The following is a 27,559-nucleotide window of genomic DNA, read 5'->3' as shown; positions in this document are numbered from 1 at the left end:
AAAGAGTTTTTGGGCAGAGGTTGCCCGAGCCCGGGCGGGGGGCAGCCACCCCCTTCCCCGCCCTGAGCAGCTCTCCCCATTCTGCACCGTCCCGCCGAACGCCCCGTCACGGGTCCGGCCCGGCCTGGCCGCCGCGCCGAGCCGAGCCGGGCTCCGGCAGCGCCCCGGGCCCCGCCGGCCGGGCGGCGTTTGAGCCTCGGCGCGGCCCGTAGCCGCGGCGCCGCGCTCGGCCTCAACATGGCGGCGGCGCTGCGCGGGGGGCGGGAAGTTTCGGGGACGCCTGTTGAGGTGAGTGCGGGCCGGGGCCACCTCCCGCGGGCGGGGGGCACCACGGGGACCCGCGGCCCCTCAGGGCTTGGGCTGGACTTGCCCCGTCCCCGCAGCGAGGCGGGGGCGAATGGAGCCGGGGGCCTGGAGGGCCGCGGCCTCCCCGGGCAGGCCCGGGCGGGGCGGGGGCCTCTGCGCGGAGCAGCTGCCCCGGCCGGCAACCCGCGGTGAGCGGCGTTATCCCGCAGAGCCGCGGCTGCAGCGCCCGTGCCGCGGAGCCCGGCGCCGGCATTAAACTTCCCCGGCCGGGCCGGTGCCTCGAGCGGCTGCCCGCCGGTTGTCTGGCACCGGTCACCGGCATCACCGCTGGGAACATCTGAAAACTGACAGAGTGGTTCATCGGAGGTTTAAACCCACTGTATTGACGCGTTAGCTAAATTAGACTTTTTGTTTTCAAAGTCTTATGGAGTTGCATCTTTTTAAGGAAGAAAATTCATCCTTCCGGTTTAGTGCAACAGAAGGAAGGAGGGTCTGGTGCTTTAGATAGGCCTCACAGAGATGTTTATTCAACTGCAGTTAAACTACTGAACCATGTTCAGGTTTTGGTTCTTTTTCTACTTTCTTAGACAAATTACCGTAAAAACTACTTGGGCAATGCTGTTCCTTTACATGTAGAAAAACTCTTGGGTAGTTTAGTCTCGTAATCTGTAGTTAGACACCAAGATCTGCTTAAAATTGTGTTTGCAAAACATGACGGATGTTTCTGGGTATGCACGTCCTGTTTGGTTTGGATCTAAATGTGATTTGCTCAAATACATAACTCAGATGTCACTGGCTGAAACACTAAGGCTATTAGGTTAAAAAACAAATACAACACCTCCCCAGCCCCCGATTTTGAAGCCTTTGTCTGAACAGGCAAAGTCTTAACAGAATTGAGTAACAAATAGGTATGTTTTAAGGAATAAATCAGATACTGACATTTCCTGTTAAAATTGTCTTAATTGCTGTGTTACGTTTATTTATTAATAGCTGCATAATGGGATACGTTAATCATGAAAATGCTGCCTTTTCCTCTAGTCACCCAAAAGTTGACCCTGTGTTTTGGTTAGGAAAATGCTAACGATTAACAGTGCGGTTTAGTAGTGCACCTTTTTGCTAATTGCCTAGATCAGGAAGAGAAAGTTACATTCACAGTGGGAGCTGCCCTTTCGCGAATACCTGGTACTGCAGCAGACTTTGTGTCTTTCCACTGCACCGCCCCGGCACCCAGCACAGCACATGGGGCAGCAGCGGCAGGACCTTCTCCTTTGTGGTTCTCGTGCTGCGATAACAGCAAAACACCACTTGGCGTGAGTTGAACCAGTCAGAGTAGTTTTCTATGAGAGTGGCTGCTTGCCCGCTGTTAAGGAAGCTTCTTTTCCCCAGGTTTCTCGCCACAGAGACTCAGGCAAGGATTCCAGAAATTCTTCTTAAAGTAAATAATTTATTTGCAGCTTGAGCTGCGTGCCTCCTGAAGAGGAACCCCCAGCCAAAACTTGGACAATGATACCACCACAATCCAAGCTCCCACCTGCCAAGTGTGGACCCCACTCTTGGCCAATTGCGAAATTAGAATCTGGGGTCTTCCCGTTCTTGTTGGTTCTCTTCATTTTCATCAGGCAGGCTGCCAGTCAGAGTTCTGACCTTCAGTTTCTATTTTGCACCTGCAGCTGGAGAAAAATAACTTCCTGCCAAACTGAAACATTTTTCTGTTTTGGTTTTGTTTAGATGCTGTTCTGTTCCTTCACTTATCTCCAGGGACGCAGCTCCCCTTATCTTCTAGCATGGAGACTCTGAGGGCTTTTTTACTTATTGAAGAAGAAAGTTCCAAGGTTCACAGCTTGCAGAAGTTATGCTAAACAGACTTACTTACGCTAAGCAAATTTGGTATAGGCAGTTGCTAAGCAAGTTCCATAAGAAGCAGTATACCAAATAATTCAGTAAGCTCAGGAAGACTGTTAGCAAGTGAGGGGAGAAATATTGAAAGATCTTAAGCATCCAGGCAACTCAGAATTAAGTTTATATGTATAAAACAATAATAATGAGTACTACGAAAATGCACAGTTGAAACCCAAATAACTTTACCTTGCAATGGCGTAATATAATAACCATTTGCTTTAAGTATATGGTATGTATTCTATTTCAATTAAACAGATTTAAATGTGAGTTCTTCCAAGTATTATCTGCAGCATTGTTAGGTGTTTAACATAATTTGAAGATACATGTTACAAAACTTACATAATTTTAAAACCAGGATCTCTTAGGCCTAATTTTTCTTGACACCAGTTACTCAAGCTGGTTTTACACTGGATGTCAGTCCTCAAATCAGCCAAAGCTTATAGGCAAATCGGTCAATTCACTTTTTCTTTTGTTGTTCATTGCTTTAAAAAATGAGAATTTAAAAATCAAGAGAGTATAAAGTCTCAGCTTTGAGTTTCAGTCAAAGTGTCCTTTCACACTTCCCTAAGCATTACGAATAAAAGCAGTAAACAGTAATCTAGCTCAGAGTTTTCTTGATACATTGGCTGCGCTCTCGTACCAGTAACTCTACCAAAGTCTCTGTAGGATGGGCAGTTAGGTAATTACTTGAAAAATTACAGAGGATACGTATGTTGGGGACTCTGCCCATGACCTGTGTAATCATAGTCTTAGATAAACTTTTCATTAATAACTTTAAAAGCAAAACTTATACATAAATATAAACACTACACAGAATTCCAGTAAGTTTTAACTAAGGGAATTTGGACAACTGGTTGTCCTGGGTCTCTTCATAATGAAATTTGTGACACTTAAGAAAATCAGAGATGAAAAAATATTGATGCTGATTTTCTTGTTTCTGTACTTTCTTTTGGTCTACATGTTGGTTTCTGCTTTATTTTCTCTGGAGGTATAGGCTCTGTTTTATTAATTCTGTGACTCTGGGTTTAGAGTATCTAGGCACAGAAAGATCAAAAATCAGAAGTACATGTGGCTCTCTTTATATGTAATTTCACAGAAAGCTTGTTCTCTGAGTAATTCTTATCAATTTGTCGCTTGTAACACATTTTGCATAAAGAGCAGGGTTGTGACTTCAAAGGATCAGTCTCTTTTGCCTTTAACTAGAGAGTTCTGAATTCTGCCCCTGACAACTTTGTGATAAGTAGAAAAGTACATAAATACAGTGAAATTGAGATTTTCATGGAAACAGAATTTCCTTAACTTTTTTTCCCTAATTATAGCAATTAGTAGTATTGTTTGTGTGTAAACTCTGTAAGATGAAACACCAGTAGGATTACAGTGGCCCTTGTATTTCAAGACCAGGAAGAAGCTTATCCCATAAAACACTGATGATCTCCAGTGAAATCCACCTGGCCACCTTTACTTACAAAATTCTCCTAAAAATACTACTATCTGTTCCTGTACTGTCTTACTAAGAAAAGCAGGGTGGTTAAAAGGATCAGAGTAGGAGCGACTTAGGTTCCAAATATAATATTTGTCCTGATCATTTTGTTTCTTTTATTTTTTTTGCGGGGGGGAGTGATACGGGGAAGTGGTTTGGAGGGGTGAAAATTAGGGCCTTTATGTTACATTAAGAAAAGTCTCTGAAAATGTTGCTAGATCAGTTGATATGTCTTTGTGTCTGCTCCTGTGAAACTGATAATGATAATACCCTTTTTCATTAACTACTGCAGGTTAAGCCGGTTAACTGGTTAAGAAGTTCTTTTTGTAAATCCTGTAGCTATTTGGCTACTAAAAAGAAGTCTTTCAAAGCATATTGAAAAGGTTCGGTAGAAAGTGAGAACTTACCTAACGTAATGGTGAAGTAAAACAATGTTTTAAACCAATATTAAACTATTTCAGAAGATAATGGATATCATAGCAATATTTTGGATACCATAGATGTCTAATATAGATACATAATGGATGAATTTTGTGGAAAAACTGCACAGGCCAGGTTTGGTTTAACTTTCCCTTGTATCCAAATTATTAAATAATCTTTATGCAGAACCCATTTTATATTGGTTTAATAATGACCCCTGTTTGAATGACCTTTAACAACACTCTTACTGGGTCTTTATAATGTGCTTTTTAATTTAGATGCTAAACTCTTTGATGAGAAAGGATGTGTTGTGTTTTATGCTATGTGTGATTAAGAGGAATTATTTGCCACTAAAACTTTTTTAATTCTTCTTCCAGGACTTCAGCGATTCTGGACCACTGTTACTGAAATGATATTACAGGAGGCAGTGATTGCATTGCATTTATTGGATGAAACCCAAATATTTACTTTCAGTCAAGTGGGTAAAACCCCCTAACTGCAGTTTACATGTGTAGGTCACTGCGTTACTGTGTTAGTCATTGTCTCTATGCAGCAATGACAAAGCTGGAAGAAGCAAACAGAGAAGTGAACATGCACTCATCAGTCAGATACCTCGGTTATCTTGCCAGAATCAATGTACTGGTTGCCATTTGCATGGGCCTTTATGTCAGATGGGAAAAAAGGGCAGATGCACTCATTTTGATAATATTTATTTTGGGGCTTTTTGTTCTTGGAATTGCCAGCATACTGTACTACTATTTTTCAATGGAAACAGCAAGTTTGAGTCTCTCCAATCTTTGGTTTGGTTTTCTGCTTGGCCTTCTCTGTTTTCTAAACAATTCTGCCTTCAAAACAGATGTGAAAGAAGAAGCTACTAAATATTTGCTCCTCTCTTCCATTGTTTTAAGGATATTATGTGCACTTGTTGAGCGGATTTGTGGTTGCGTCCATCATCGACCCACTCTGCTGACAACAGTTGAGGTTTTGGAGCTAGTTGGATTTGCAATTGCCAGCACCACTATGCTGGTAGAAAGAACTATGAGTATTATTCTGTTGGTCATCGCTTTGGCCATGTTGATTATTGACTTACGTATGAAGTCTTTTTTGGCAATTCCAAATTTGGCAATTTTTGGAGCCATTGCCTCCTTACTCTTTTTTCCATCATTGCAAATACCCACGAACCCCTTTGCCTTGGCATGTTTCTTCAGCTTCCTGATTTCAGATCCACTTCTCGATGTTTACTTCAGTGGACTTTCAGTAACTGAGCGATGGAAGCCCTACTTGTACCGTGGTAAAATTTGCAGAAGGCTTTCTGTCATCTCAGTTGGAGTCATTGAACTAATCTTTTTCATTCTTGCAGCCTTTAAACTCCGTGATTTGGATCTCTGGTATTTTGTGATACCTGGGTTTTCTATTTTTGGAATTTTCTGGATGATCTGTCACGTGATTTTTTTTATAACTCTTTGGGGGTTTCACACAAAACTGAATGACTGTCACAAGGTATACTATACCCACCGTGCAGAAAACAACAGCCTTGACAGAGTTATGGCATCTAAAGGAATGCGTCACTTCTGCTTAATTTCGGAACGGCTAGTATTTTTCAGCCTTGTCGCAACTGCTGTTTTGGGAGCCGTTTCTTGGCAGGTAAATAATTGTTTTATCTTCATCTCTCTCTTGAGAATGCTCCTGAGAATTGTTTACACTTTAAAATTCCTGCGACACTTGATGGTGTGCTGTGGCTCAGCAATTCAGTGTTGGAACCCTTGGTTTCACCAGCATTCTCTTCAAATTTAACACTTGTCCTGCCTTGGCTGTGGCCTATTGAGGCAGCTGGAAGTCACCAGCTTCCTTATGAATGGGAACAGTTAATACTTCCAGGGCGAGAGGCTGCCAAGTATTTTAAGTTTACCTCCTTATGAAATTATTTTGCTTTTGAATTCATTGTGCCATAAAATTTGTTTTGAAAGTAAATCATAATGTTAAACCCTAGTAATGCATGCTATATTGAGGGCTTTTCTTATGGACTGTTTTAATTGAATCTAATCAAATTCATGTTTTAAGAACGTACTTTTCCAGTAACTTTGTTTTGCATTTAACCATGGATGTAGAGTTAGAGATCAACTGATTAACTGGTAAATTATTGGTATAGCATGTTCTCTAAGTATCTTATTTTTAAATCTGGTTATGTACCACATGGTATGTCCTCTGAAAGACCAGTTCTTAAAATCAGACTGCTTCCTTACTGCAGGCCGGCTGTGTGAGCAGGGAGGATTGGATTCTCACCCATCTTCTTTTTTCTCATCACATTGATAATTCAGTGTAATTTTTTTTCTGTCTCTGTCCTCTGCCCCAAAAGAACTCCAGCTCTTGCATACCCGTTCATTTTCAGTCATCTGTAAATCTGAAGAAGTGTGGTTGTGCTGTGGAATGACTTGTGCAGGACTGTTCACAAGAAGCAAATTGGAAATGTGTCTGAAATCTTAATATTTGTTATTGATTAATTTCAGTTTCTAGGTTCCTGTGTGTAGATAAGATAAGCTGTTGCTCATAACTTCTGTCTGATGGGTTGCATATTTGCCTGTTCTGTGGGAAAAGTAGTAATTGTAGTGGCAAAAGTGAAAGGCATCAGGCCAAATATTTTTACTTGTCAGGAAATTCAGGTTTTCATTATAATAGTTTAGTTTAAGTAGATAATTACATTTACATTTCTTTTACTATATTTATGTTTCTTTCATAATTTATTTATAGTAATCTGTGAGATGATGAAGGCAGTTGTCTCCAGCTAAAATAAGTTCTACTTCAGAAGATGATGTGATGTTTGCCTTGCAGATCACTCTGCCTATTTCATTTGTTGTCAGAAAATGAAACTTTATCAGATCTGGCCAGAACATAATTTAGTAAATGGATGTATAATTTATTATGGTGATTGCAGAAAACTGTGGCCTTTTCTGTATTTTTCTGGATAGTGCCAAGTTTCAAAATAATTAGAAGAAAGTGATGATGCATGAGCACACAAGTTACCCTCTTACAGGGCATTTGTCTTTTTTTTAGAGAGATTTAAGGAACCTAATGTTTTTTCTTTGTAGAGGGAATTCAAGGTATCAAGACTCTACTTCAGAATCTTTTGCTGGATTTTTGAGCCTGCTGTTTCAGGAAGCCTAACAAGCTCAACAGTAATGCAGAAAATAACCTTCACCAGTGAATATGTGTTTTCCTTATGGTCATTTATAAGTTTTGTAACAGATAAAGAGACAAATCAGAGAATGCTCTCTGCCTTTCCTCTTTAAAAAGTATTAGTTATCACTAAATACTTACTGGATTAGGGTTTCAGGGTTTTGTTTGGGTTTGTTTTAAGAAAACTTTGCTACAGAGGAAATCTGGTGACATCAGTATGTGGTAGAAAGGGATCTTAGGGCTGTGTTAGATGCCTTTCCATCAAAACATCAGCTTACTGTTTAGTGGTAGTCAAAAAAGGCAAATTAAATATTGGGAATTATTAGTAAAGGACTGGGGGTATCATTATGGCATTGTATAAATTAATAACTTCTGTGTTTTGAGTATGCAATTCTTACTTGCCATCCTACAGATGAGAAAAGCGAAGGTTCAGAGAAGGGCAATGAAATTCATTATAGACATGAAACAGTTTACATGAAGGGAATGAATAAACAAGGATGCTTCAGTCTGGAAAAGAGAAAACTAAGTGCAAATATGGTAAACATATAAAATATTATGTGTGATGTGGAGAACATAAAGAGGCAAGAAATTATCAGTTCCAGTGTAAAAGTTCAGGGGAATCAAGTTGGCAAGAAGCAGGTTAGAGCCAGACAAGTAGGAATAGCCGGGTCAGCTCCGGGGTGGGTATCGGGGAGTGCCCAGCGGTGGCAGAGGCTCAGGAGAAAGATGGACAAGTTCACTGAGGTTTATGTACTGTATGGAAACCACATCTGGCTCAGGAGGTCCTTGAGCCAACGGTGGTTGCAGTGCTCAGGAACCATGTGCTTGGTCTGTCCTTACAGTCTTTCCTAGGCATCCGTTTGGCCTCTTTGGAGACCGGGCATTCTTCTAGGTGGACTTTGGTGCAGCCTAATACAGCCACTCTTACATCTTTCATTATTGCATTTTTTTAACTGAAATTTCCAATGTATTTTTTTCCTTACATTCTCTTAGGAATGCCAAGTGTTGTTCAGTCAGCAGTTCCTGAAACTGTGTTTGTTCTTTTAAAAATTATGTAAAACATTTTTTGCATGTGTAAGATCAACAATTTTCAGTCTTTGCAGCTTCAGTTTGGGATTTGTGTAGTCATTTTAGTAAGTACTAATTATATTTGAAATCTGTGAAGTGTCACCTGGATGGTGAAACATATTTTTTTCATACTTTTCCTCACCCTGAATATGTGCTGGAAGCTTATTTAATGATACTGCGTTTGATAAGAGAGGTGGCTTGAAATCACTTCATGGTCTGTGATTTGACCTCCTATATAATGAATAGAATTGGCTCAAAACCTGAGCCTTGGAAAGATGCTTCCTAACAGTCAGCTATAAATAATTATCCCTGGCATATAAAAGGTCTAGCTCAGCTGAGTGTGTTAGGTTAGAGACAGAAATGGGGTAATGGAGGGGGAGTGGTGCTGTGTCATGGAAAACTTTGTTACAGGCACATTATATATGCCCTTTTAACGTTTTCAATAACTGTAGTATCTGTGCATCATATGAATCTCAAGTGTATGAAAGGTCAAGACCTAAAGAGACAGTTGTCTGCTAATTGGTAGCTAGAAGTATCCTACTTGATTACAATTGCCAGAAAAATATCAAATCTCCTTTTGTGGAAAGGCTTTTAAAGCGAGGTCAGTCAGCTTTCTGTTGCATGCACAGTGGTTTTCTGACTCCTGCAGAACTGTTGAGGCTGAAGGTCCTTTTAGCCAAGGACTTTTTTTAAGGGGATCTTAGCCTTTGTAATAAGCCAAGGGTTGAAAGTCTCCGTTCCTGGTACTTCGGTATGTGCTTGGGAAGAACTATGGCTCCAGAAAGCAGAATCTCTCTCCAACAGATCAAGCTTTAAATGCGATAAGCAGAATCGTCAGGTCTGTCTGAACCTGGAGGCTGAGCTCAGGAAGCATGAGAGATGTAAAAGTAATTTGTTAAAGCTGGCTGCATTCAAAAATGGAGTAACAGCTTTTCAGTAGGGCATGTTTCAGTTTGGTTGTGGTCTACTGCTGAGAATAATCCCTGCTTTAGCTGGAAAGACACCTTGCCTTGTCAGTAGAAATGCATTAACATTTTCCTTGCAAAATCCGAAGGAAGTGTTCTGCACCTGCCTTTATGTTGTGTGAGTAATTTCAGTCAGATCAATAGACTCTTTAACTCCAACTTACTCATTTCAGCAATGACTCACGTGCCTGTCCGTAATTAGGCCCTTGAATGGGACAAGATCCAGCAGAAGTGATGCAAATTACTCAGGCATTACTTCTTTCAGAAGCCAGTAAAATGATGAAAATTTCTGATGAAGGTCTTGAAATTTGCAAGCAAAGATCTTAGAAATGCTTGGAGGACTCTTTTTCTCAGTAACTTGAAATCAGATTTCTGTGAAGTGCTCTGTGCCAAGGTAACTACAGGTTTTCTGAAGTATGAGCCAAAGAGAATTATTATCCCTGGAAGACCTGTATTTAATATTACCAAGAGAAAAATGAACTATGTCAGAGACAGGTAAAGTAACATAATGAAGTACTTTCAGTATATTATTCTTGGTTTTAGAGAATTTTATGGGTTAGTAAAATAATAGTATGATGATAGGCTTGAGTTCTTGTACTTAAATGGACAGTATTATTGAACTAGAATTGCTCATGGAAGAAATGTTATTTTATTGTATGTATGAGTATTTCCTTGTTTTGGGGAGAGTTAGTGATTTTGCAGTCTTTATTGTGGTGCAATTGCCTAGTGTTTTTTGAAAGCTCAGTTTACAATGCCTTAATAAAATTGAATATGGTGGCTGTTTTGAACTTCTCTAAAACCATGATTATTTTTTGAAAAGCAAGAAGTTTTGTAAGTAACATCTATATTTACATGCATGTGCTTTTGTTAACATCACAGCTTAAACAACTTTTTTGAGTGCAAATCGTATCCAGCCTTCCTCCTTAATTTTCCCCTGCTTTTCTTCCTGACTTTTATTTTTAATTTGGTCCTCAGGCTTTGATTGTTCAGTTTAGTTTGTTGGGGTTTTTTTTGTGGCGGTGTTTTGTTTTCCTCAGAGGCCCTGCTGCACCCTCTGGCCTCTCCATATTTTCTCAAGTAGCCATGCCACTCCTGGTTTGTTTTTATTTTTCTCTCTTACCTTTCGGATCATCTTTAGTTCATCCCTTTCTTTTCCTCCCTGTCAGTTTTTCCCTTCCTTGACAACTTTACTGGTATATCTTTGTCTCACTGTTCATAGACTTCTCTGTTCAGTTTCTTTTGCAATACCTTTATTCCCTCTTTCCCTGCTGTTTTGTCATCTCTTAAGCTGGATCCTAAATCCCCCTTGCTCACCACTCATCATTTCTTCTCAGACTCGCCCACTATCCTGTTTATTTTTGCTGCCCATCTTCCTTTCTGCTCAGCCCTCCTTGGCTCCTGCCTGTCTGGCGGAGTCCTGAGAGCTGTGCTGGGCTGTCACTCACATCAACTGTAGCAGCACCTTCCTGCTGTCACCACCGCTTCCAGAGGCCTCAGGTCCTGATGGGCTTCTCTGGTGACAAGAGAAAGGAAGTATTCATCGCTAGTCTAAAGCATCTGATTTGCGTGTTAAGTTTGCTGTCAAAGTCTCATTAATTTCAGAATTCAGATTTTTATATTAAAAAAAAATAATCAGAAATCATGGAATAGAATCATGGAATAGTTTGGATCCAGTCCAACCCCCCTGCAATAAGCGGGAACATCTTCACCTAGATCAGGTTGCTCAGAGTCCCCTCCAGCCTGGCCTTGAATGTCTTCAGGGATGGGGCATCTACCACCTCTCTGGGCAACCTGGGCCAGGGTTTTACCACCCTCATTGTAAAAAAATTTCTTTCTCTTGTCTAGCCTGAATCTCCCCTCTTTTAGTTTAAATCCATTTAGTATACTTTTAAATTGACAACCGCTTTTGGTTTTGCTGGGACAAGTGCACACAGACTAAAGTACAGGCTTTCCCACAGTTAAATCAGGACTCAGGCATGGGAATCTCCGATTAAATCCATCTGCCAGTGAATGTGATGACTGTTTTCTGCAAACTGTTTTCTACATTTCCCAGTGCTGTTTTAATATTTAGAAGTAATGGATTATTTATTGTTCTCCAGAGACTATTATTCAATAATTTGTTGTAAGATTGTTTCCTCTGTAGTTGATCTACTTTGTAACTTTACAAATTTTGTCCTTGGGCTTCTCTTTACCTGTAATGCACATCTTGTTTTCATTTGGAATAAGGTGTCCATCAAATATTTGTAGATTAGTTGTCACATTTGGCTTTTTCTCTTGAGCCTTCTCAGTCATTGAGTGTATACTTTGTTTCTGCAGAATCACTGCAGAGGAGCTAAGCAGAATTGTTTATTTTATATTTACTCACTTGTGTGTACATGGGTACGTAAAAATAGGTAAATATTATTCAGCTTGGATAATGGAAAGCAGGGCAGAATTTTTGTTCAGAAATATGCGACGTCATCTTTGTAAGCCTCCTGAGTTGTTGGTTTGTTACATATAATCTGGGCATCCTGCTGTAGGTGGCCCTGCTTGAATAGTGAGTTGGACCAGGACCTGCCTCCCCTGTTTGGTGATTCTGTGACCATCTTAGTTGACATCCGTTTAGGAATTTATTTCTGTTTTAATCAGAATGGCTTTTATGTAGGTCTTTGTAACTGGCTTCCAATTTAAACTAATGTTTCTTATTTATTTTCTTCCTTATTATTTTCATCAGTCACATCAGTAATGCTCCATTGTTAAATACAGTTCCAGAATCATTCCACTTCCAACAGTGGTTTACTCCTTGGAACTGGAACTGTCCTATCCATGGAGATAAAATTATATATCTTGGCTGTAAAACACCTCTAAATCCTTCTGGTGTTTTGACAGTTACATCTAACAATAAACATTGCTTTAAAAGCTAAAAAAAGTGGAAAGATAATACTGCTAGCAAATCTCACCCACCTTTATACACGTTGTGTATTTCCTAAATATTCATTTATAAAGAAGACAGACAAAGGTGAAAAAACCCCAGAGATTAAGAGAAAAAATGGCTTATCATGTTTTCAGTGGGGTTGCCGAGATGGTCCCTGGCTTCCATTCGCTTTTTGATCAGTCTGTCTAGAATCAGTGGACACTTAGAGTGCAGGGATGTGCTGCAGGCTGAGGTGGCCAGTGCACTCAAAAACAGAATGAAAATGGGTTGAACAGATGAAAGAACAAAATCCCTTCCTGGCTCTGCCTGTGCATCCGTTGCCATCTGCTCCATTAAGGACCAGTCATCAAATCTTTAGGGTTTAGTAAAGCGCTGACACTCTCCACCTGGCTGTTAGCTTAAAAGAAGGATCTATCTTCGGATTTACAGAAATTGCCAACTAATTTACATGATATTTTTTGTTATTTCCAGTTCCTATAGTTTAGGTATTATAAAATGCCACCAGCCTTTTTTTTTTTTTTTTGCAGACCTGAATTAAAAATATTTAGTTACCTTACTATAGGGCTGCTCTAAGCATCATTAAACATTCTTGTATTTTTTACTGATATGTATCGTCTAAAACTGTTGAAAAAGTGCTCACAGCAAGTCTTTATGTAAGATAGATGTGAATACACATAAACTATCCATACTAATAATACTTTCCTACAGAGTTACATGAAGTTACATGACCATTACATGAAGTTGAAACTTCAGATGGAGCTGAGTTAATTGATTACATTATAGAGCATATTTCCCATTCCTCTTTGGTATTTGGTAGGATGCAGAGCAAGATGGATCACCGAGGTGATCCTTAGAATATCTATGTAGGATCCTATATAGGATCTCAGGAGTACTTGTGAACTTTCTTGTCAGTATCTTGATATTAGTAGGAGTCTTTTTACAATTAAATGTAGTTTGGTGGGCTTTTTTTTTTTTTTAGAAGTCAAACTAGATCAGAAATTTCTTGAAAACCATCCAGCTTTGTCAAGTTGTGTTGTTGCAGAACACTATAGGCTTAATAACTTGGTTTTTTTAGGAGGTTGGGGAAATGCAGGGAATGTTTAGAGCAAAATGGTATGTTGTAAGAAAACTACTACAATAAATTTCATTTAAAGTAATACTGTAATGTTCTTTAGGATATTATGATAGCTGTAGTTTATATGGGCAAGTATGTTTTTTGTTTTGTAATATGTTGACTGTGATCAAAACAGTAATGCAATGTAAGACCAGTTTGCTCTAACAAGATCTAAGAAAAGTCATGTTTACGTGTGTCGTATTATATATTATTGAAAACCTGAGTGAATCATAAAAATGCATTCTAATACTTCCCAGTCCATGTGTTCAGTCTTTCCAAGATTTAGAAAATCCTCAAACTAAACTGATTATGACTAGGAAGCTCTTCCAGACAAGCCCTTCAGTTTCTGCAGGATCCAAGTCTTCCTGATTTGTTTGGTTTTGTTGGTGGTGGTTTGGTTTGTTTTTTGTTTTGTTTTTTTTTTTTCAAATCAAGTTGTCTTTCTGGTGTCTACAGTTGCAAAAATAAGTCTCCAAATCTTGCAACTAATTTAACTAAAGAGTTCTACTATTTCATCAATGTCTTATATTTTGCAAGATTTTTATTGAACAAAAACTAACAAAACTTTTATAAATTCTTATTGCTGCTGCTCCGAGTCCTTTTCATTTTCAGAATGCATTTGGGGAACCGAGCAACAAAAACAAGCAGTTTCTGCTGATGCATTTGAATCACAAATTATATTGTCGTAGTTACAGGACTTTTTTTCTCTTTATTGACCAGAAAACAAGTTGAGGTTGCAGTGTAATTGTTACACTGTTTTAAGCTTTCCTGTCCTCTGGTGATTTCAGGTAATTGTACGGATTTGGGGACGATTATTCTGAAAATTTTTATTCTTTGACACAAAACTCAAGAATCACTATGCAAATGCCTCTCTGTAGTCGTCTTAAATACATTCTGTGTGCTCATTGATCCTGAGCCTCTGGGTACAGGCAAAACTGAGGCGGGAAAGGCGTCTGTCTGCAATGATGCAATGTACCTCCTGAGGTGGGGGAGAAAATTATGTACATAAAAGTGATTGTGAACCTCCCCTGATATATGTGTGCTTCACAGGTACACATTTCTCCTTGTAACTTCAAATTATTTGCAGCAAAACATCAAACTACATTGCAGCACGTGAAATCGGTTTGCAATATGAACACTGGCTTTATCACCTGTTGATGGACATGGTACATCCCAACCAGTTTTGTAGCTTGAATGTTAGCAAGTCGTTGAGCATATTAATTACACTTCTGTGATAAGGGAAGCTCTTTGTGGTTGTTCTGTAATGGTTTAATGTCTGTTCAATGTCATGTCCTCATGTCCTTGAGAGCTAGAAGCTAAATAAATAAACTGTTCATTCGTCATGAATGATGTAAAGCATAGGAGGAGCTGGATATAGTTTTATAGTGGCTTCAGGTGTTGGAATTTGAGAGTAATGGTATCAGTTAGCAGTTACCAGTTATTTGAGAATAGAGCTATTGGTTAATAATGCTATCGCTAGTTAATATCAGATTCTGGTGTTTATTTGTGGTTAAAGGTATTGCTATCACTATTTTGAGGACACATAGGTGAAAATCTTCTATCAGAAGTATAATGAGACACTTTAAAACAGGGACAGGTAGCAAACACTGTTCTTCCTTAGGGCAGGAAGCACATCTGAGGGATAAAATTATTCTTTCAGACTAAGTCACATAACGTTTTTGTGTTTAAAAATTGAATATGGTTGAGTTAGTCCCATGTGCCAAAAAGAACTGAGTTGGTTTAGGTGTAATATTTTCAGTATAATTTACTTCCTAAATTATTATTAGCGTTGTCCGTGGGTTAAGCTGAACTACTAGTTCACATCAAATCACTGAGTGTTAAACAATAAAACAATATCCAGATTTAAAAATATATATATACATATATATATATAGTAGACTTATGCAAAGACGTCAAATAAAACCTAGATGTAGTCAGAAGCCACAGGACTCTTCTCAAGACAGAAATCTGTAGCTATGAATTTATTTCCTTTGCTACATAGCAAACATTAATAACTGCACCATGGATAATAAAGTTCTTGGTTAATTATATATTATAGTACTGTTTCTACCTTTCCTAAAGCATGTAATGCCTCATTAAACCCATTCAGATCATATTAAAATAATTAAAATGAATCTGTATCTATTCTGCCTCTCACTGACAGATGGCATTTCAGAAGTCCATTTTTATTTTAGTAGTGCTAGTGGTTGACACTTAACTTTTGAAACTTCTTTTTTTATGTATATCATCTATGTATCCGTGAGTGTAATCTTTTCCAAAACTGCTTTTCACCCATGAAACAGGGAAGCTCAATGAAGGGTGTTAGCTGTGTGAATGCTACCAAGTCTTGTAGTGGATGTCCCTTCTTTAGTTGCAGTAATGTTCATAAATATGCCCACAAGTCATCTTTTGTGTGATACATAGTATTCCACAAAGAATATTTTAAAAACTCTCTGTGTTAAAAAGCAAGAAGAGTTACATCTATGTTTTTAGTGGCAAAGTATTGTGTGCTGTCATCTGATGCTAAGTACCTATTATTCTGTGTTGTTCTTTACTGATTTTCATGCTTAAATAGGTCATTCTAAGCTATGATCAGGGCTTTAAACCTAAGTCCTATGCTGTCAGTGTTTTCAAATGCATTCATTTCAGAAGAGTGATTGCTGTTCACCAGCTACCTTCTCCCAAGCCTTTTATTTGTCTGTACAGTACTTCATTGTGTAATATATGGAAAAACAAGCATACATTACATGTAATAACTTGCACATTTCAGGACCTAGTAATGTTTGATCAGACACAGGGGATTATTCATAAAACCATAACCAACAGATAGGAAGGATTTTTCATGCAATACCTGAATCTCTCTGTTTTCTTTGCAGTCAACCAATGGGATTTTCATGAGTGCATTTCTCATCGTTTTACCTCTGGAGTCCATGGCTCATGGGCTTTTCCATGAGCTGGGAAACTGCTTGGGAGGAACATGTGTCGGGTATGCTGTTGTGATTCCCACAAACTTTTGCAGGTATAGTTACCATGTATTTCAGCTTCACAGTAGTGTAAGTTTACTGTTGGTTTATAGAGACAATGCAGTACTGTTGCTTGTAGTTTTTAATAATTAAATACAAATTTCAATAATAGATTTTGTATGTATCCTTTTCATTACCTTCCAAAAAGAATTAGTAACTCCAATGCCACCTTCTTATATGCATTTAATTTGCTTTTAGAAAGCCAGCTTTACACACCAGTCATGCATAGGCAGATTCAACAGTCTGTACCTTGTGCAAAGGAGCATTGAGGCATTTGACTGACTGCAGACATTTTGCAGCAGATTTAATAAACCAAACAGAACAGTTTAAACCAATTTGGAATTATATTAAATGAGCTCGTGTCTACATTTAAAGGACATTGCAAATAGGTTTGGAAGTGGACTACGTGTCAGTTATCGGTATTGTGAATTTTTGGGTGTTTTGTGTTCCAGTATGAATGTTAGCATATAAGAAATGCTTGGCGGTAGAGGGATTGTACTATTAGTATTTGCCCATCTTCTTATGAGCCTTAAACTTGCAAATACTACTTTCGCCATATAATTAAAATTGTGTACACATTTTTTCGTAACTGACTAACAAGAACTATGTAAGTTATCTATTTGAGTTACAATTGAAACAGAATGGTAGGTTGAAATGAGAGGCTTAAAAATGTGACTGCCCAATTTGTGAAAACTGCCCAGCTTGCAATATATGTAATGGATTCAGTGGATAGGGAAAAAAATTAACAGGCAAAGAAACAGAAGGTAGTGTGCTGATCTTAGATCACTGTATTTTAAATAGTGTAAAATACTGTAAAAACAAGTTTTCTGAGCTTTGATCTAAAGTCTTCAGACCTACACTCCTTTACAAAAAATCTCTGTGGTCAATTATTGTTAGAGATAAAAAAAAAAAAAAGAATTTTCAAAATTTACATTACAATAGTAATTATTTTTGTTTCCATGGTTAATTCTTGTTTCCAAGTTAATTCTTTCATTGTATTATATTATTCTGGCTGCGGCAGGTCCCTCTTAATTTCTGAGTGAATGAGATACTCTTGAGTGACTGTTTAGGACCTGACAGAACTAAACTTCCTTATTAACAAAGCTTGACTGTTTCAGGAATGGGCCCACTCTTCACTTGCTAAGACCAACAGTAGTAGCAGAACATTAGCCTTCATGAAGGCATTAGGCAAGTGAGGAGGTGCAAAATTTAATTAGACCGAAAATGAAAGCAGGTAGCTTTACACACTGCTTTGCAAACAAAATACATGAAGAATACATACATAGATACAGAAATATACATTATAAAGTCATATTTTATATTAGTAGAGTAAGACCATCTCCATATTTTCATCCACAAAATCTGTCAGTTACCCTGGGAACCCAGGGACTCTTTTATTGTGTATGAATATTCATATAAACATATAGACACACAGAGACATGTATCTGTATGAACACACGCACATCTAAATACGGTTTGTTCCAGGTCTAGTTTGCCATTTTCTTAGAACTTTCATTTTCTAAATGGTGAATACCATCATCTGAAACGTGTTTCTTACGCTGAACGATCAGCACCTGAACAGCACACACAAGTACAAATTACTGTATTTGCTTGAGTAGCGTGTTGAATAATGGCTAGTTTGGAACAGAGATAAATCAGTTCAAAATATCTAAGCAAAATGTGTACTTGGATTTCTCTTTAGTCTGGTGTTGGAAATGAGTCTGCAAGATTAGGGAATTAGTGCAGCCTAACACTAATTCTCTCTGCGCTTCCTTCCCGTTGTGTGTCTGAAGGCAGCACTTTCTCAGTGGGCCTTAAGGAAATGGTTGAATCCCACCCAGCATGTTCACATCCCAGCTCCCCTCTCACACTCCCTTTGTCTTGCAGCAGCCAGAATAGCATGGGTTGTGTAAGGACTACGCTTTGAAGTGAAGTGTGACGGATGGGAGAGGGAGATAGTGGTCCCTCACTCAAACACAGTATTTCAAATTTTTTATAAACTGTACATTTCAAATCAATTTGAATTTAGAGCAGTGCTACTTCATAGTAGAGAAAATGTTCACAGGGGAAAAAAAAATTGCTAATTGCTTAAAGTCCACTAAGCATGAAATAATTATAACTCATAATCATAGCTGGTTTTCTTCTCTTTAGTCCTGATGGCCAACCAACTCTTCTTCCACCTGAGCATGTACAAGAGTTAAATCTGAGGTCTACTGGCATGCTTAATGCCATCCAAAGATTTTTTGCATATCACATGATTGAGACATATGGTTGCGACTACTCTACGAGCGGACTGACCTTTGATACCCTTCATTCCAAGATCAAGTCTTTTCTTGAACTTCGGACAGCAGATGGACCCAGACATGACACCTACATATTATATTACAGTGGTCACTCACATGGCACTGGCGAATGGGCACTGGCAGGTAACTGGTTTGGGTTTTTTTTTTATTAATAGTTTTGGTATTAATACACTTTCCAAGTCAATTAATTCTTTCTTTAAAAATCATACTGTATTGCAAAACTTGGAAGTTTTCGTCACATTTATTATGTGCCAGTCCAGAATGGTGAAAAACCACCAGTCTTTGGACAACAGGTTCATACAAGCTCCAGACAGGGAAGGAAGAAAGGAAGGGGTGATATACAGAGCATGGCTCTTGAGAAATTCAGGGGCTAAAGGAATCATCAAAATAGGCAGGGTTGCAGGCTGACTGCCACTGCTCATGGAGAGAATGGAGAAATGCAGAAGCCCCTTTTGTATGCAGTTAACTTGTAAAGAAGCAGCTATTTCCTTACCTTGCTCCTGTATGACAGTCAGCTGTGTTACTTCATGAGCTTCTGTGTCATTTTAGTGTTTAGTCACTTTGATAAAAACCCTTTTGCAAGTAACTAATGTTACACTTGATCTCACAATTCTGTAAATATTGTTGACCTCAAATGTATGCTTACAAGTTTAAACATTATTTCATATTCCTTTTATAATTCAACAAGTTAAAGATCACTTTTTTTAATCCAGAAAAGTCAAGTGGAAATGACCCGCTACCTCTCTAAAGGCAGATTTCTGCTGTGTTTTGAGAATTATTTGTTCACTGTAATGAACAATCGTAATATCTTCTCATTTCCTGGGCATGGCAGAGTGAATTATACAGTGTTCTGTGCCCCTGCGTCAGTTAGGCAGTCAGGAAGGACTGCATTCCTGGCCTTAAGATGTACTCTTTTGTAAAAGATAGGACCGATGAAAGAAATAGGAGGCAGGTGTACAATGCACACTTAGAAGAGCAGGTCTTCAAACTTACACCAAACCTTGTCTCTTGGAAACAGCTATGGTTTGCTGGCATCCTAGAGTTCGGGAGTCACTCTGGGCGCAGTGTAGCCTCAAGACTACAAACCCCTAGATAAAGGGCCCGTTTAATGCTCCAGTGAGCACCCAAGGCACAGTTAGCCTGCCAGCGTATATAGAGCCAAATGTCCCTGCAAAAATTGGACAGCTTCAGCCCAGTCCTGGCTTGTATCTGGCCAGCCTGAAGTGTCACAGGGGAGTTCAGGTCTCTGTGTACCCATTCAGGTAGCTGTAGCCTAAATTAAACTATGTCTTCACTTTTAGGATAAGAGCCAAGGTAACCATTAAAATAAAAAAGTTTCTGTGCTAAAAGGTACATTGTGTAAGTGCAGCTGTGGTCAGCTTTCTCTCAAAACTCCTTTTAGTTTTCTTTCCAATCACATCTTCAGCTTCTACTTGGAGATATGTTTATTCACATAAACGAGAGGAACAGGCAGCTGTCACATGTCTTGCATCCTTTTTTGTGATTAATTTTAGATAAATCATGGAATGTAACCTGTTACTCCTTCCAGATAGCACTGCTCCTGAATGTAACTTGGAGGATAAACTGAAACAATGAAGGCTGTTTTATTGTGAACTTTTACCACATGTATTGGATAGTGGCACTTCATGAGATATGGAACATTCGGTCATCAGTAATGTGTACTGTCCTCCGACCTCTGGAGGAGATGGAGAGAGATGGCTACAATGAAATATAACATTGGCATCTAATAGGAAAAGCCATGTCTCACTGTGGGCTTATGCTGTGATACAGTACAGCAGTAGCAGTGTAGTCTTTGCTCTCTAATGACACCTTTTAAAGGAGGCTTACTGGATTTATTAGTTCACTAATTATGTTTCTCTGTTGTTGGAAGCTGAGATGTAACACAGTGTTGTGTAAAAGAAACTGTTAACAAATCATGCACAAAGTATGAGCAGTCGGATGAGCGGGGAGTTTGTGTTCTCTGAGTGAAGGCAAAGGCAAGTGCTGGGCTAGTGAAGCGTTGTCTCTGTTGCCGAAACTGTCAGCTGAATGGCCTGCAAAACCTGCCAAAGAGGCACAGGTGGCCAGGCACACGGATTTCTTACATGTCCTGGGGTCTAAATCTTGTGCTGGCCAATGACTCCATGTGTTTGAGAAGCTGAGCACATGTTTATGTGTGCTTACGAAGGATGAGGGGGTTTTCTTTGGGCAGTTCTATCCAGCACTGTTTTGAAATCACCTGTACCCCTGCGTAGTTAACACTAAAACAAAGTTTATTTGTAAGCCCTTAAAATGTGAACCAATAAAGAAATTTTTAATGTGTATTGACACAGAAGGCTTACCTAGAAAAGAGGAACTGCTTCTGTGCAAGTCTCTGCTGTAAATACACTGAACTACAGCAATTTGGGGAGCATGTACCAAGACAGTTACTGTAGGTTTGTATATACTTAAGATTTTCTTTGATACTTTTTTTAAATTTTCCAGGTTTTTACTTATTTGAGAAAGTTGTAGCCCAGTAATTTTGCATTTACTTCAAATGTGATAGCTTACTCAAAGCTTTAACTCTGAACTATTAATTTGAAGCACTTTTTTGTCATCCCTTTTAGGTAGAAATGTGAGTGCTGAAATATGCAGCTATTTTGTTTGAGATTCATCTGTGCAGTAAAATTCCTACTAACACTGCTTATTGTACTTAAATTCCACAATGAAAATCACTGTGGAATTAAAATGCAGTTATTTTAAATCACATCTTTCTACTTTTCATCTACAAATCATCTTTCTTCTTTTAAGTTGACAATTTCCAAGTAGAGTGTTTTTGTTGTGAGTCTGTATCATAGCTCTAACCTGCCAACACCTAGATATATCAGTTCTTCGCATTGTCACTGTGCAGCCAATGGAGATTTATTCACTTGTTTGTAAGATGTTTCCTTAGGCAGTGGTCTGCTTTTCAAAGCTACCTAGATCATGCAGTATCCATTACACTTAAGCAGGATTCCCCACTGTATGTAACTTTAATTATAATCTGCTCTTTTAGAGCATTGTTGGAGCAAGAGTTGAGATGGAACATGAGAAGCTGGACACTAATTGCAAGTGTTTTCTGAACGGAGAGAAATATTGTAGAAAAATTCCTATGAAGTTTTTGTTTCAATGAGCTGTAAATCCATAACTATTTTTAATTTTCTTGAAGCTCTGAAAACAACTGTGTCTATAGAGTGAACCTCTACATTTCTGGTTACATTAATTTTTCAAGTCAAAGCAATGCTTGTGCTTGTAGGTGGCTTCCTCATTGTGCTTAGAAACAGTTCGCATGTATTGTGTATTGGAGTAGCGGTGGACTACCAAGGTGATTAGTGGTCTGGAGCACCTTTCTTATGAAGAGAGACTGAGAGAGCTGGGTCTGTTCAGCCTGGCAAAGAGAAGGCTGAGAGGGGATCTCATCAATGCTTATAAGTGTCTCAAGGGTGGATGTCAAGAGGATGGCACCAGACTCCTTTCAGTGATGCCCAATGATAGGATGAGGGGCAGTGAGCACAGGCTGAAGCACAGGAGGTTCCATCTGAATATGAGAAGAAACTTCTTTACTTTGAGGGTGCCAGAGCACTGGAACAGGCTGCCCAGAGAGGTTGTGGACTCTCCTTCTGTGGAGACGTTCAAAACCTACCTGGACACATTCCTGTGAGATCTACTGTAGGTGAACCTGCTTTAGCAGGGACGGTTGGATCTCCAGAGGCCCCTTCCAACCCCAACCATTCTGTGATTCTGTGATTCCTCTCCTTTCTTTAAAAGAGGAGTCATTTTTTATATTAATAAAAACATATTTAAAAGAGTCCTTTTCTCCCTTAAGATTATTAAGAATTTAGTACAAAATAAACTATAGTTCGGGTTTTCTTCCCTTGTTTAGCTATTTCCAGGTTTCTTCAACAGGCTGTAATTTCTTTCACCCTGTGAGGAAATTACTTTTTTTTTAGTCAAAGGTGAGTTGACAGCATCATCTGCAACAGCAAGTCGGGTGGAATCAGTTAATTTCCCTCTGGAGATCTGCAACATCTACAGGCAGGGAGGACCAGTTGAAAACTTCTGTTCTCTCTGTCCAGGTTCTTAAAATAAGGGATTCCTGGAACCTGCCGTCAAAGTTCCACAGAGGTTTCTGTTTCTTTCTGCTAATGGTAAATATTTTTCCCTTGTGGCAGGAGGTGATGCTTTACGACTTGACACACTTCTGGAGTGGTGGAGAGAAAAGAACGGCACTGTTTGTTCTCGACTCATCATCGTTTTGGACTGTGAGAACTCTCAGCCTTGGGTTAAAGAAGTAAGAAAAGTAAATGACCAGTATGTTGCTGTGCAAGGGGCAGAAATGGCCAGGGTTGTGGACATAGAGGAAGCAGACCCTCCACAGCTCGGTGACTTCACCAGGCAATGGGTTGAGTACAACTGTAACCCCGACAACAACATCAGTTGGTCCGAAAAGGGCCGCACGGTGAAAGCGGTGTACGGTGTGTCGAAGCGCTGGAGCGACTACACTTTGCATTTGCCAACGGGAAGCGATGTTGCCAAACACTGGATGATGTACTTCCCACGTGTCACCTACCCATTAGTACATTTGGCAAACTGGTTTTGTGGTCTTAATCTGTTCTGGGTCTGTAAAGCGTGCTTTAGGTGCTTGAGAAGATTCAAAATGAGTTGGTTTCTTCCCACAGTGTTGGACACAGGACAGGGTTTCAAACTCGTCAAATCCTAATTACGAACCAAAGAGGAAATCAAGTGAGAGCTCTGGGAACTTTCTCACTTTACTGTACTTACAACTTTTTATATGAGTATTTTTCTCTGAAAAAATCTGCTACACTCACTTTATTCAGCTCTTTGAGCAGCTACAGTATATGCAACAGTGAGAAACTGCAATCTTGAGCAGGAGAGGGTAGGACTATAAAATTTTGTTACCGACCTGTGTGTACATATGTAAGAGACTTATTTAATATGACCATGCATTTTGGAAACAGATCACATGCTTATACACATTACTTAAAGCAGCCTTCATTCAGAGTCACCAGTTTGATGGACAACAGCTTCTGTTATCGCATGTGTATTTGCCTTATGTCCACTGTAAGGTTCAAATGCAGGAAAGGAGCCAAGCTAATATTCAAATTAATATATATGTCCTAGAAATCATATGGTGGGATCAAGGGTATTATAAAACAGCACTGAGCCAAAAAAAAAAAAAAAAGAGAGAATGAATAGCCATTGTGGGTAAGTAGCTACTGAGAACCTTTATTTGCTTTTACATCTTCAGCCCCTGCCTCAGTGCCTCTACTGCCATCAGTGGAAATTTGCCACAGAAAACAAGGAAATCAGACAACCCTCTAATGTTCTGATGCTGTTGAGACAATATTTTCTGGAATACAGTTTTAGAAACATTCAGTGTTACTTTCAAAATTCAGTATCTTGCTGGTGACCCTTTTTTTTTCTCTAAATATTCCCAGTAGTTAATGCATATATGGAATAAAAAGTGCACTGGGAGTTTTTCTCTCACCTGTTAGAGTACTTCTGTCTATTCCAGGCTCTTCCTAGTTTGTATTTTCAAAACCTACCCTGTAAAAAACAAAACAAAACAAAAAAAACCAAACAACCCCAAACTCAAGGAATTTAACAAAGAAAATAATTTACAGATAAAAACCAGAAATACAAGCGTTGCCTTGCTTCCATGTTTTTCTGGTCATTGCTGTACCTAAGACCTTGATTCTGTAAAATGCTGAGTACAGGATTGGACCAATGAGCACATTATCTATTAAACCCACAAGTGAAGTTACTCAGAAAGAACAGGAGTGAATCCTGACTATTCTTCAACTCTGTTCTCCCAGCCACAACTCTGTTCTCTCCTGATCTTAATCCTTCCACTTACAGAGCTGGGTGGGACTCCAGAAATCCTGCCCTGGTCTTTCCCCTTCAGCCAGAGCAGCTGTATAGCTTTCTGATCTCATTTTCTCAAGTGCAGAAAATAAGGAGTGAAACAACTAAGTGGTTAAGACAGTAGAATTTGTGGTGGATTTTTTGCATTTGTGTGTGCAGTCCAGTAGATCTAGATTTCTACTTTTTTTTTTCTGTTTCCATCAGTATTTTAATAAAAATAATAGGCATTAGCTGATATTTGTCTAAAATATAACTTATTAATTTTTGTATTTAAATAACTGAAAAGAATCTACACGTTTTTGTCAAGGTTTTTTCTAATTCCAGTTGAACTTTTTAGCCAGCTAAGTTAGAGAATCTGCTAACACTAAACTCGTTAGTAACTCCTGAAAATAAAATGTGTGATTAAGTTATGAAATCTGCAATAGCAGATTTGCACCCACCAATTTCAAAATGATGATTTTGTAGGATTTACAAATGGCAGCCACCAAGTTTCTTCGTTAGTGTGTATTACAGAACTTTGTTTAGCCAGACACCACCCCCAGCCGGCTTTGCTTTTCTTCATCCCCTTCCATAAAGTGAAAAGGGCATAAAGAAATAGGAGATGAGATGATGAGATGAGACATCCAACCACAACTCGCTTGCATTGGGTCTTCTCTAAATAAGTGCTGTGATTGCAGCTCAGTCAGGGATTCAAGAGGTGGCTGTTTTCAGTATGGACAGGGTAATCGCACCATCTAACTTCAGGTATCCAACTTAAGTTCATAGCACGGGAGCCTGAGGTAGGAGTCATCTCATTTGAATTCATATGTCTGAAAGCTAGTGACTTGAAGTGCTCCACTTCTCATTAACAAAGATGAATAAATATTTCCAAAGGAAGATTCAATCTCTGTTTTAGATTGAGTTTTCCTGTGATTGTGCCTCTTAGATTTGTTTTTGCTTTCATATGCTAAAGGCAACGCAGACAAATCCCTTGTGTCTGTTGAATGATCTTAGAGCACTTCTGTTCTAAGTCATCCTCTGGAGCCTGGGCTGGGTACACAAGCTCCTTGTTCAGGCACATAAATTGGATACTTGAAGTCAGGCTGAATGAGCATCTGTCAAGTTGCAGAAAAGCAGCTCTGCCTGCTCCGCAGAAGTGATTTTCAGCCATTTCTGGCCAACAACCTTTGAGTAGAAAGAAAAAAGATTGCGGAAAGACTATCATTTGGTTTGTAAAATCACCATTATTTTGACTACTATTTCAGGAAAAGTTCCTTTGATGACATCCTAAACTGTTCCAACATGAGCACTAGAAATTTTTAACGAAGTCCCCATAAAGCAATACTGTAATACCTGATAGTCACCCTGTGAACATTGGAAAGTCAAGAAGTCAGTCCTTTCTGATTTGGAAAAACTTTCACTATCAACCATAACACTTCCCATTAATTATAATGGGTAAATCTTACTCTGTCCCTGCTACTGTTACATTTTTATGGACATCACCTGTATCTTTCTTTTTGTACATCAAGGGGAACAGGAGAAGTGGGGCTCCCACCCTGTCCTGGGACTGTGAGCAGCCTCAAGTGGAGTGTCTGCTCTGCGTGGCAGTGGCGAGCAGGACAAACACAACAGTTGGTGCTTATCTTTGGCCTCTTGTTTATTAAATGGTTTCAAGCTTACTTATACTGTTAGTATACTTATACTGTTATCTCTAGGATAGACTGGGTGATCTTCAGAAGTTTGCTGAAAGTTCAATAGAGAGTCAGCTAAAAATACAGCAAAAAGATTACACGCAAAACTAATCACGTGTTTGCAGATTTTTTTTTTTACGTTTTCTCAATTAAAGAATTCTAGTTTTCTAAATTTGAAATAGTTTTAACAAGAGCTAACATATTCCCACTTTTGATTTTCTTATATTTTTTAAACAGCAAGGCCATGGTAAAAATGCTGATTTAAACTAAAAGAAATGTTTACAGCCATTCAAACCTCTGAGGCCTTTTTGGACAAAGAGACTGTCTTGTGTGTTCCAGAACACGGTAAAACCCAGGGTGTGGGATGATGAGCCACAGGAATTCAACAGTATTAATTCTCTGCTTCTACACCAACGAATACCAAGGTGTCCTCCCATCACCCCTGTTCCCAGGTGGAGTTTTTCCCTGGCTCCTGGTGCTCATGCACCTCTGCGGTCTCTGCCCAGCCCCAGGTACCTGCCTGAGGGACAACACACCAGAAGCTCTTAAGGGCAATGAGGAGCAGGGGATTCTCCTCGGCCCTTCCCTGTGTGGGAAATACCTGAAAGAAAAATTTAAATCTCATTCCAAAGAACGTTACATATGCTATCAGTTATGTACAGGTTGGTTTTCTTTAGTGATAACATGCTTAGGAATCAATTGTCTGGTGGAGAAAATCCAAACCTTTTTTTAGAGGCTTGTCTCTGTACTGTATATTCAGGCATTTTGTTACAAAGGTTGTTATAAATTTATATCACAACAGTAATTTTATGTCGACTTTGTTTCATTTACCTCCTGTATAGTATCAACCTTGCTGAAACATTCAAGTGCACTAAGTCCTACAAATGTAAGTCTCTAAAAGGAATTCAAACTGCAAATTCACAAGTGTTTTTCTCTGAACAAGTATTGGGTAAAAAAAGCCATTCTTCTTCATTTTTGCACTACCAGAGTTACCTATTTGCAGTTGCTTATACTTTGTATGTCTCGTGATTGTTGTTGTCCAGCCTTCAGTGCAAGATTTTCCCATAAATAATTTCCTTACCTTCATTAAGTTTTCCCTTTATTTTGCAAAGGCCTAATGAATGCTATGCTAGCTGTAAAGCATCTCTGTTGCCAGCAGTAGACTATGTGACTGGGTGAATTTTCTTGTTTATGAATACCTTTCTGTGGGACAGTTTTTACTGGACATACCGATTTTAGATCTGTAAATAGATTTTTTTTTTTTTTTGTCTGTGTGTTTGTGACATTACTTAAATATATTTTGCTGGTTTGGATGCTCA

At 39.0% G+C, this 27,559-nt stretch overlaps 1 protein-coding gene across 1 annotated transcript; it reads left to right on the top strand.

The window, feature by feature from the left end:
- Positions 1 to 44: 44 nt before the first annotated feature.
- On the top strand, positions 45 to 27,559 carry TMEM168 (transmembrane protein 168). Its single transcript, XM_065048735.1, has 5 exons — positions 45 to 288; positions 4,483 to 5,749; positions 16,217 to 16,359; positions 18,515 to 18,789; positions 22,857 to 27,559. The coding sequence occupies exons 2-5, from the start codon at positions 4,613 to 4,615 to the stop codon at positions 23,402 to 23,404; spliced, it is 2,103 nt and encodes a 700-aa protein (XP_064904807.1). The 5' UTR covers positions 45 to 288; positions 4,483 to 4,612; the 3' UTR covers positions 23,405 to 27,559.

This window comes from Columba livia, chromosome 1 (genome assembly GCF_036013475.1).
Source record: "Columba livia isolate bColLiv1 breed racing homer chromosome 1, bColLiv1.pat.W.v2, whole genome shotgun sequence".
Taxonomy (NCBI): domain Eukaryota; kingdom Metazoa; phylum Chordata; class Aves; order Columbiformes; family Columbidae; genus Columba; species Columba livia.
The sequence above is the reverse complement of the archived record's forward strand: the minus strand, read 5'-3'. Positions and strand labels throughout refer to the sequence as shown.